At 40.9% G+C, this 12219-nt stretch overlaps 1 protein-coding gene across 1 annotated transcript in view; it reads right to left on the bottom strand.

The window, feature by feature from the left end:
* The window catches only part of GPR98 (G protein-coupled receptor 98), a 543192-nt gene that overhangs the window by 96150 nt on the left and 434823 nt on the right, over nucleotides 1-12219 (bottom strand). Inside the window, exon 86 of the mRNA XM_010831922.1 lies at nucleotides 2996-3153. Within this exon, the coding sequence (XP_010830224.1) occupies nucleotides 2996-3153 (158 nt within the window). The remainder of the gene's footprint in view (nucleotides 1-2995; nucleotides 3154-12219) is intronic.

Genomic DNA, 12219 nt, shown 5'->3' with positions numbered 1-12219 from the left:
GGGTTTGATTCCTGGGTCAGGAAGATCCCCTGGAGAAGGAAATGGCAATCCACTCCAGCACTCTTGCCTGGAAAATCCCATGGACAGAGGAGCTTATGTTTGTAGATACCCCTTTGAATAAATTTCAAAGGGGTATCTACAAACAGATCAATGAGATAGATTCCATAATTTCTGCTTTGGATGATATGACAGATTTCTCTTCTTCTTAATGCTATATTTAGCTTGTGGGTGCATTCCTATAATTATAAGATTTCATGGCACATTGATGATTATTATTCAGTCAACAAATACTAATTATGCTACTGCTATCCACTAAGCACTCCACAAGGCTCTGGTGATGCAAAGGTGAATAATAAATGGTCCTTGCCCTGGAGGAATCCATAATTTATTAAGGAAATCAGCCACACACACCAAAACAAGTCACCATTCCATTCTGAAGTAAGTGTTAAGGGCTCTAATGGCCGTAGGGGCAAAATGCTTTAAAATCATAGAAGGATGAGTAATTCTCATTTGGTGTGGTAAAGACATTAATTTCACAGTCTTCACGGAAGAAGTAGCATACTGGGAGCTTCTACAGTTTCCAAGTGAGCAGTATCTTGGAAGGAGTCAACTTGGGATTGTTTAGCACACATTTTGTACTTAGATTATGCATTTATTGAGGATGGCTTTGGGGAGCTAAGATAGATTAAGGGAGCATAGTAAGTCCCTTACACCTCTCTCTCTTCTACATTTTCTCTCATTACTTACTAAACACGTGAGTTTTTTTTTTTTTTTTTTTTTTTTTATCAACCAATGATGAGGAGTTCATAGAGGGCATCTTCATGAGCAAAGATGACAGATCAGGTAATTCCAAGAATGAGTAAAACTGAATCAATGACATGGTCAGAACATAGGCTGAGTGGTAACTAACTTGAGGGTGATAAGACGGCCCGGGGTGGATGCATAGAGACTCTAGTGTTATAAAGAGCCTGGACTTTCTTTTGGGCAATAAAGATGAATGATTGTAAAGCTAGAGAGTGAGGGGAGCCACTTGACATTGTTGAAATACAGACATCTGAGAAAACGAAACGGACAAGAACTGGAACTAGTGACTAATTAGGAAAACACTGTTTAAGAGTCCAAGTGAGATAATGACTGTTAGGTTGAATGGGAACAGGGAAATCAGAACTGCCATAATTGTTTTTTTATTTGAAAAGCTATAATAAGAGCAATGCTTCTATTAATATATTTCATTGTAAGAGAGGTTTCACCAGTTGAGATACAAGTGTTCTGGGGATTTTATGTTCAATGCTTGAGAGCTGTTTTTTAGAGAATTGGACCGTTGTTTATCTACTGTGTCCATGGATCATATCCAACAGGCACAGGGGTGATTCAGGAATGAAAAAGACGAACTCATTAGGTTAGGCCTTTATGATGTCATCACTACTGAAACACTGGCACTTCTATATAGTATACAGAACAAAATAAATCTTGTTATTAGGGAGAAACAAACTTTGCCTTCAAAAGAGAATATGTATTTTAACAGAATTAATCTCAAGTTGAATAAAAGCACAGCTTCTGGATAAATTCTATGTCCCATGAAAAAGTACAATTTCTACATTGAACATTGCTTTTCTAATGGAAGAATCTAAATTTAATCATAACCTTAAGTGCTATTTTTGCCCACATAATAATGGCACGCTAAATCAGAGAGAAGAGGGAAGAATTGGTTAGGTACAGCTATCCTACAAACTACCCCATAAGTTAATATAAAAGAGTCCTTTCTCTTTATACTACAAGGAAAATCTTTTTGCATCGTCCCTGACATAGTTTAGGAACTAGAGGCTTTTATTATGTTAGAATGAATTTTTTTATTATCATATAAGAGACAGTATCTATTGAGCCTCTAATAATGTATTAGACACTATTCTAAGTGATTTCATGGATGGTATCTTGCTTAAACTCTGGACAGCACTTAACATGTGAAGAACTTCTCTCATTCCTTTGGCTTTAGATTTGCAAAAGCTTAGAAAAGACTTGGGCTTCCTTGGTGGCTCAGATGGTAAAGCGTCTGCCTGCAATGCTGGAGGCCTGGGTTCAATCCCTGGGTCAGGAAAATCCCCTGGAGAAGGAAATGGCAACCCACTCCAGTATTCTTGCCTGGAAAATTCCATGGACGGAGGAGCCTGGCGGGCTACAGTCCATGGGGTCGCAAAGAGTTGGACACGACTGAGCAACTGACTTATCTGTAACTGATCTTATAGAAAAGACAAGTCTTCCTCTTGGCCCAAGAGGGATTCCTCCACTCCCCAGCTCATTAGATTCTCAATATTCCAGTCACTCAAACCATTTTAGACTGAGTTTTCTTATGCAGGTATTTGGTTATCGTTCCTTAAAAACATTCCTAAGAGACTCTAATCTAACGATAGAAAAAGAATCAGATCATAAAAACCGGTGTTAAGTATGATTCAAAGGGAAAAAATGAGCTGGTAGTGAAAGCCAATTTGAGCTGGAAAGACTTGCACTCTTAAGTAACCAGACATGTGTAGCCACTTATGAAGCTGTCTGGTCACATATGTTTTTAAACATCTGTCTGCACAATCAGAACTTCACATGCAAAATACAGCACTCACAAGCATTAGGAAGGTTTGTTTGTGATAAAGTCTCAGAGTCTGCAAGAAATGAACAGATTTCACAGGTTGAACCCAGGTTGTTACTGCCTGAGTTGAAAAAATGCTTGGAGAAGCAGCTCCCAAAGGTTCTGAGTCATTTACTTGAATACTAATATCTTAGGGACAAAACTGGCACCAGCAATGAAACCTGCAGAGCCCTAAAGAGAGAGAGATTGCAAGGAAGGCCCAAGGAGCAGGAGAAATCAGAGAACTGTAACTTTTGGCTTCAGAGCTGAAAGCTGAGTCTAACCTCCTTCCTGTTCTCGATAAAGAGACCATTCAGTGACCTTTTCCCACCGTTAAAAGTGCCCAGCTCCAAAGTGCGAATATGGTTTCCTACAAACCTGCAGCATTTGTCCTTCCTCTGAAGACATCGTCGTATGCTTTCCACTGTGGCTTCACCTGGTAGGCATGGATGAACACCACGAACACCACCACGAGGCACATTAACGGGACGAGAGCTGCAGTGAACAGAGCTGCGTAGATGTTTGGGATGAAACACCTGGAAGAGACCAGAGAAGAGATAACTCGGCTTCAACACCCACATTTCTAAATGCACTGTGCACTACAACACTTTATACTCGCTCTTTGTATCTCAGGGCTGGCAACAGCAGCTTTTTGGTTTGCCAAATTGGGGTTCTGTTTGAGTAGCGGCTACATGACTAAATCTAGCCCACTGCTTCACAAAGTGGGTTCCATGGAACATGCATAACCTGAGGTGCTCAGAAAACCTCAAAAAAGGTTATGGCCAAGTAAGTTTGAGAAACTGGGGGAGTGGAAGGGAGATTCAAGAGGGCGGGGATATATGGATACATACAGCTGATTCATGTCATTGTACAGCAGAAACTAAAACATTGTAAAGCAATATACTCCAATAATAAAATAAAAAACTATCAAAAAAGATTCTACTCCATTTATAGTTGTTATAAAATATTGGCAATATTCCCTGTAGCTTATTTTATACCTAATAGTTCCCACTTTAGTCCCCTATCCCTATATTGCCTTTCCCCCTTTCTTCTCCCCACTGGTAATCACTAGTTTGAAGAAGGTATTGTTTAAAGGCAAATTTGAGGATTCCCAGGGCTCAACTCTGTCATTTCCACAATTTTGTTTTCTGAGTGAATGACAGTTTTGTCATTCCTAAGCTGTACATTTCCCCAGAGCCATTCATTCTCTTGAAAATGATGACAATTTTCCATCTAGAAGCTATACTACATAATTGTATCTATTATTCATGGAGTTTATTTAGGTCAATGAGGTTTAAGGTAAACTTAACATTACATATTTTGGTAACACTGAAATACCATAGAAAATGGTTTTAGAGATGTAATTGGAAGTTTTTACCCATGCACCAAAAAAGTTTTGTTTATATGAAATCTGTCACACATACACACAAAAAAACAAAACTCAAAATGGAGAGTGGTTAGAAAGGTTCTCAATATCTAAAATTGTGCTTCAGAGGTATTCTTATAGAGGACACACTTCCTACAACTTATATGACAATAATACTTTACAAGGAATTTCAAGAGTAGGCAATGTCTTTTTTCAAAAAATTTCCCCAACTTCTCCATTTCTTGATACATAACACCTGCAAACCTAGATTATTATATAGTTAAAAAAAAAAAAAAAGGATGCTGAAAACTCAAGCAATGCTGTAAAAACTCAAGGATGCTGTAAACTTTTACTTACAAGAAAACCTCAAAATCCAAAATACAGGTAATGAGAGGGAACATCCATTCTCACAACTTGGGAAATTAGCCCCTTGATTTTTATGTTTAAAAAGAGATACATTATGAAAGACTTTACCCAGATATTACTTCTAATTAACAAGATCTGCTAAATGTATTCCTTAAGTAAACAAGACACATTTCAAGAGATATTTTAACACACATTCTGCATCTGCAAAGAGATGTCAAAATGATGAATTTTCTGTCTTTTCAGAATTTAATTTGGACAGCATAAAGCCTAAAATTTTCCCTGTACACTCATTTGTATAAGACCTGCATCTTCCAGGTAAAAGGCACATGATTAAATAAAATAGGCAAACATTAATGGCTTTGATCTTGAATATATTTCTGCACTAAAAATAGTAGTCATGTGGGCTCCTCACTTTCATGTACACTGGCTTTAAATGATTTCTTATTGTTTTCATCTGAATTATGGCTTCACTGCTACAGACTGGCTTAAGGCAGCTTAGACAAATGCAGACACTGACAAAGGAAGTCACAGAGGCTTCAGTGCTTTCTTTTTATCTTGAGAAATGTCATCACAATTCACTTTCAGGCTGTAAAATGGGGATAATTGCTGAATCTACTGTGAGCTGCTTTGGGATGATAAACATCTTGTACAGAGTGCTACGGTATACAGGTTGGGCTCTCCAACACCTACCCTTTCTGGTGGCGGGCCATGTTGGCATCTCATCTGTCGGTGTGAAGGATGTTCCTGAAAACTTTCCTTTACCTTAGAGGAAAACCTTGGGAAGAAGAACTCCAGGGAAGTGCGTTACCACCCTGGCCCAAAAGTAAATTGCGCCAAGTGAACTCTGAGCGGTTAGCAGGAAGCAGGCATGCCTGTGCTGTCTCTGGGGAGAGACGGGGAGCTTTCTAAGTGTCCTAGCTCATCACAGTCTCCCGGGCAATTCTCCCTGCTTGCACAGTGACATGGCCGTGCGGGACCATTCTCTCAGAGAAAGGGGCAGGAAAATGACCCAGTCCTGAAGCGACCCTCTTCCCCTCTGTTTCTTCAGAGCCCCACAGGTTGTGACTGCTCGTTAGTACCAGGCTCCTGAGAGGGCCCTAAGTCTGCCCTCCACACACGCAGCATGGGGCCAGGTCATGAACAAGGAGGGCTGTGGCCCCCGGTGTCTCTCAGTTGGCAACCCCTCCTGCCTGCCTCTTCACCTCAGGCCCTACAGTCCCACAGGGGTCTCCCTCACCCAATCCTGTCCACTCCTGTGACTCCAATCCCCATCTCCCTCCAACAAAATGTCTCTGCCTTGTGCACTCTCTCTCTGAGGGATGAGGGGCTCAGACAACCCTGTTGAAACACGAACATTGGAGACAGGGCTGAAAGGGTAACCCACAGGCGGAGACAGCAGTCAGGGCACCCACTCAGGTGACTGGGGTCACGGAATGCAGGTCACGGAATGGCTACGTCATTCCACATTCTCTCTCACATACTTAACGCTTTCTTGTTTTAAATTCCCCCTCAACTTTTCCTTGAAGGCAAATATGTATTTTCATTTTCTGATCAATCTTGTCTGACTGGACTTTCAACCGATGTAGAATAAAACTTGTGACACACTCTTAAAAGTGAGTGAATGAAAGTCGCTCAGTCATGTCCGACTCTTTGCGACCCCATAGACTCTGCAGTCCATGGAATTCTCCAGGCCAGAATACTGGAATGGGTAGCTTTTTCCCTTCTCCAGGGGATCTTCCCAACCCAGGGATGGAACCCAGGTCTCCCGCATTGCAGGCGGATTCTTTACCAGCTGGGCCACAAGGAAAGCCCCCAAACTTAAAAGTTCCCAAGATAAATGAACTATTGAAAGAAAAGTGGAAGTTAGTTGTTCGGTCGTGTCTGATTCTTAGTGACCCCACAGACTGTAACCTGCCGGGCTTCTCTGTCTATAGGATTCTCCATGCAAGAATACTGGAGTGTGTAGCCATTTCCTCCTCCAGGGGATCTTCCCAACCCAGAGATATAACCCTGGTCTCCTGCATTGCAGGCAGATTCTTTAGCCACCAGGGAAGCCCAAGTGAACTATATCCTACTCTTAAAAGAAAAAAAAAAGCCTCATTGATCAGAACTTTCTTTAGGCCAACTGAAGAAGATACGCAGTCCATCCAGGTAGTCTGAAGATTTGATCACATGAAAGTGATGTGGGGAGTTGGGAAACTGTGACTATCACGTTCAGAATGGTTTCTGAAGTAAGGCTGGGAACAAATTCTTGGAAAAACAATGGAAGAAATAAGCAGGCTGAATGCTATGCATACACAGGGCTGTGGAAGCAGCTGAGTAACGTGCTGGCAACTTACTGCTTCAAGGACAGCTCTGGCAGTTACCAGAAAATGAGACAAAGGCCATGTGGATTTGCTTTCTTAAAAAGGATGAGCAAAGTTGTTCCTTCTAATTACCAGCTCAACCGGCTTCAAAGCATTCTGGTGGCCCTGCTCTCTTCTGGTGTTAAATATTTCCTTTGGGTTCTGGTAATCCCATGACTAACTTCTCGTTGTTGTTCCCTTTTAAAGTTTCACGGGTAAATTTTTTTCTTATTATAACCCACAGACAATCCGACTTTATTTCAAAATCCTGCCAGGACTTCATCCTTTTCTCTATTTTCAGCCAGATGAAATGAGTGGATATTGTTTCATTACCTTCAGATTTTCCCCTTCAAGTCCACCCTGGAGCATTCACAATGCCTTATGTCACTTTCTCATTTACTTAAGATCATTACCTCCCATAGGTAGCTCTTTATACTTACTTGAGTGTTTCCACTTGCATTACTCAACTTGATTTAAATAAATTATGTGGGCGGCACGAGGTATTTCAGGGTTTTTTTTTTTTAATTCTTGTGTGAAATCAGCATGAGGAGGAGCTCAGAAGCCAAGAGTCCAGGAGAGACAAAGGCTTCACTTACAACTGCTGTAAATATTGGAAGGAATGCTGGGAACTCCCTGTACATGAGTCTGTGATTTGAGTCCATTTTAATTATATTTTCGAGAACAAGCTGACCTTGGCATACTGGAGGACTTGAAGCGATCCAGGCAGCTGACACATGGGTTACATCTGGGTTACATAGGTAATGAAAAAGGAACTAGGTAATGAAAGAATAATAAATGTATGTTCCTAGGTCTTCTTTGTAAGTGCTTCTCCTCAACAAGACAACGATAATAGTTATGATTCACAGGCTCATGTGCCAACCTTCCCCAGGAAGGGAGATTTCTTCAGTGATGGCACCTAGGTCACGGTTACATTGCCACTCCAACCAGCCTTTCCTTTTCCACATGGACAATCATGGTGATGCCCTTCTTTATAAGGGAAAAAAAAGAGATGGTCTGCCAATTTTATTCTAGAAATTTTAAAATGCATGATGAATCAAGAAATCTTCCTTTATCACCAACTGTTTTCTGCTTTGTGCAGAAAGTACAATACATCAGTTTACTGGCCCTCTGAGTTGAAAAATACAGATGTTATTCATTACGTAGATGTTTATCATTTATAACTAATATCTAAGCCAATACTTATGCGTTCAATAGTCCTTTCCTTGCCTGCTCAATTTACTTCCTTTCCAAAAATGATATTATCAAACATACACTAGTAATTCACCTGTGAATTTATGTATGTATATATGTGTGTGTGCATATATTTTTGTGTATGTGTGTATTTTCTGTCCCATCCAAAATGGTTGGAGAGGTTTAGGGAGACCCTGTTAAGCACATTAATTTTTTCTCACGAATACATTTATGAAGACATTGGAGTGAAAAGAACAATTTAACTGGCTGCAAGGTACAAAAATAAAGTCTTCTTTCTGTCCTTCTGCTATAGTGCATACAGTTGAGTTCTAAAATTCACTTTCCTTTAACTTTAAATTCCAAACAAGGATGATATTAAGACTAAATTGTAGGTAAGCCCTACAAAGTGAAATCTCTTATTAGGATAATGTATGGACTTAGAGAAGAAGAGAAGAACAAAGTATTTTCCTAAGCTGAGTTAGCAGGATAAAATAATCTTAAATACTATTACTACTGTTTCTACTTCTACTACCACTACTAACAGTATTAGCAGTGATCATGTACCCTGTTCCAGGCATGAAACTCAATCCTTACACGGCTCATTACACATTAACACCACAACAGTCACATTAGCCTCATTGTACACATGAAGATGACATAAAAAATATTTGAGGTCAAGTGCTAGTAGCATAAATAGGCTCATTCTGCCACCCCCGTAATTCTAAAATTATTCCACATTTCCAGCAAAGACACAGTAGAGTTAGCAGAAAAGATGCCAGTGTTTTCCATGAAGACTGGGATTGTAATTTTAAAAATATTTTTCCTAGTCCTCTGCATAATCAGACCCTTAAGAAATTTTCACCGATTTCACTGATTTTTAGCAGTGTTTGAAAACCACCCACTTAAAAAAAAGTAGGCATAGAAAGGCCTGCATTTCCTGTGTGTTCAGTTTAATCATAATCCAAGCAACTTCTGAATATCTCTCACATTCCAGGGACAGTGCTGGTCATGGAAAGACAGATAAAGATGCCTAAAACATGGTCCGTTCCATCAAGAAGATCATAGTTGAATAAATGATTCTAGTCTTTGACTCAAAGTACTGTTATTTCATCAGCATCATCCATACTACCTGGGAGTCTGTTAGAGATGCAGATTCTCACACCCCACAATATAGCTCCTGAAACTACACTTTAACAAGATCCCCGGGTGCTTCATACGCACGCTGAAAGCTGGAGAAGCTCTCTTCTAGCACACTCCTGGGGCATAAAGTAGCTTAATGGAATTAATGAATTCACTGATCTTTACTTCTCTTTGGCCGTGAAGCCAAGGGACTATGTAACCCCAAGGAGAATCAGGCCCAGAGATTTTGCTGCACTAGGTGGTCATAGCAGCCTGAAGAACCAGAGAGAGAAAAACAGTAGGAAAAGGGACAGAGAACTGACTCAAATGCATTCTTTTCATGGCTGAGTAGTATTCCATGGTCTGTGTTTACCGTAGCTTCTTTGTACAGTCATCTGTCAGTGGACATCTAGGTTGGCCTCCATGTTCCAGCTATTGTAAGCAGTGCTGCAACAAACATGATGCATATATATGGAATCCAGAAAGATGGTTCTGATGAATTTATGTTCAGGGCAGCAACAGAGAAACAGACATAGAGAACAGACCTATGGACATGGGGGGAGCTGAGGAGGGAGCGGGTGAGATGTATGGAGAAAGCAACATGGAAATTTACAATAGCATATGTAAAATAGCTAGCCAATGGGAATTTGCTGTGTGACTCAGGGAACTCAAACAGGAGCTCTGTGACAATCCAGAAGGGTGGGTTAGGGAGGGAAAGGGGAGGGAAGTTGCGGGGGGAGGGGACACGGGTATGCCTATGGCTGATTCTTGTTGATGTTTGACAGAAAACCGCAAAATTCTGTAAAGCAATTATTCTGCAATTAAAAAAAATAAAGTGGCCAAAAAAAAAAAAAAAGGGATAGAGAAGCAGAAATCTGTCATATTTAGAAGCCTGGGAATTAGCTTCTACCATATTTCGAAAGCTGGGATTAGCAACCCGAGCATTCTCATTACAGGAAAAGAGAGACAGACAGCAAATAAAGTGAGAGAAACACAACAGATCTGCTGTCGGTGGAAAGAAACAAGAAGGGGAGTGCTGGGTTGCGATAGGTGTTGGGGGAGGTAAACACTCAACCCTGTTGCCTCCAAACACCCTTGAAGGAATAAGGATTCTGGCAGCTGTAAGAGCAACAGGCATGCTCTGTAACTGCCCACACTGCTCACGGGTTCTGAAAGAGGTGCTCCCGTGTGCCCTATGACTCCATCCTCACACCACAGCCACAGATCACTCAAGTACAGGTGAATAGCTCTGAGATGGATACCTGGCCCAAAGACAGCCATTCTGGCATGCCCACCATTTGTAACTTGGTGACTCTGCTCTAAACACTCAGCTAAGCCAATCAGCTTTCTCCTCTTGAGCATGTGACATGGACAACTGCCAGGTAGTAGTGGGTATTAGGGAGAAGGAAATGGCAACCCACTCCGGTGTCCTTGCCTGGAGAATCCCAGGGACAGAGGAGTTTGGTGGGCTGCCGTCTATGGGGTTGCACAGAGTCGGACACGACTGAAGCGACTTAGCAGCAGAAACAGCAGTGGGTGCTAGAGCCATTATATATTCATGGCAAACAGCCATGCTGGAGTAAGCACACAATGCACATACGGAATAAAGGATAAGAAATTGAGGGGTGGTGGCTGGGAGCAGCGTTGAGATGCTCGCCACAACAAGAACTGAGGGACGTGGTCCCTGAGAGATGAAGAGTGAGGTCTGTTTTTCAGCATTCTGATTCCAGGTCCTCTGAGGTCTACATAGACCTCATTTCCTGCTTTTGAATGTCTGTGAGAATGCCTGTGGGGTACACACACTTCTATAACCCCACTCCTTTTAATTAAAGTAGTATTAGTGGGGTTTTACATGCAACTATAATGGCCATAGTTAAAAAAAAAAAAGCTAGTTAGTGAAAATGAGAGAAAGTGAACGCACAGCTATTCTTTAAAACTACGTTGCTCTTGAAGACACACTAGGGTATCACTGCCACGTCTACCAGTTTTAGAGCTCAAATCTACCACGCTGTTAGCATTGTCATCTAATTCTATGCACTGACAAGCGACCAAAGAATAAGAATTAGTCTCACCTTTTAGTACCTAAAACTTGTCCTATGCTTATATTACTTGAAATGACTGAGCAAAGAAAAATGAAGACATATTGGAGCACTCCTATCTCATTTACTTCAAAAGGAACAGATATCTTGATTCACTGAGTATTAAACTGCTTAAATTTTGAAGTAGTCAGACATATTATAAATGCAGTCTTATACTGTACATAATTAGCTTCTGATGAATGAGACACCTGCCCCCACCCCAGCTCATTTAAAACTCAAAATATTAACAAGTTAGATTTGATGAAAAACAGTCTGAAAATCATCATACCCCCAAATGACCCGCCCCCCACCCCACGGAAGAAACTCAAATCTGAGCAGTCTGTTCCCTGAACAACTTGGTGAAACTGTTGAAATATGTCTAGTGGTCAGTGCTTGCCAACTGTACTCCAGGTAGGTTCCAGTGAATCAAGCTCTTTCAGAATTTAATCAGAATAAGGTCAGGCTGACTTGCTCTTTTTTGCATGTACTAATAATGCTCTATGTTCTCATAAAACAAAATTGTTTGGTACTAGAAACATCATTGCCCTAGAACCTTCAAAGGTGTCCCATCTTTATTCCTTGCTAACCAAGCCTCTGAATGAATGGCTAAAAAAGTTTTTTTCCCCTTAACTAATCCTATCACTTTCCTGTATCTTAAAATAGAAAAATCATAAAGTTTTTTAAGTTCATAAAAAATAAATGTACAGAGGTGACCATAGGAATACAAGATTAAAGTCCAAAAAATATTAGTCTTTTTGCACCACACCCCATCTTCATTTAGGGCTTCCAGGTGGCACCAGTGGTAAAGAACCGGCTTGCCAATAAAAGAGACATAAGAGATGCAGGTTTGATTCCTGGGTTGGGAAGATCCCCTGGAGGAGGGCATGACAACCCACTGTAGTATTCTTGCCTGGAGAATCCCATGGACAGAGGAGCCTGGCAGGCTGCCAACCATGGGATCACAAGGGTCGGACATGACTAAGCAACTGAACACACAGACATACAACTGAACAATGGTCAAATTACATTGTCCTGAAGATTAGGTCCACAGATTTTTCTGCCTTTATGTGAAAGTCGCAAGTACTCCAAGAAAAAAATGTCCAGCACCTTCCCTATAGGAGTGAATGCTCAGTTAAA

Source organism: Bison bison, unplaced genomic scaffold (assembly GCF_000754665.1).
Source record: "Bison bison bison isolate TAMUID 2011002044 unplaced genomic scaffold, Bison_UMD1.0 scf7180017864533, whole genome shotgun sequence".
In the NCBI taxonomy this organism is placed as follows: domain Eukaryota; kingdom Metazoa; phylum Chordata; class Mammalia; order Artiodactyla; family Bovidae; genus Bison; species Bison bison.
The sequence above is the reverse complement of the archived record's forward strand: the minus strand, read 5'-3'. Positions and strand labels throughout refer to the sequence as shown.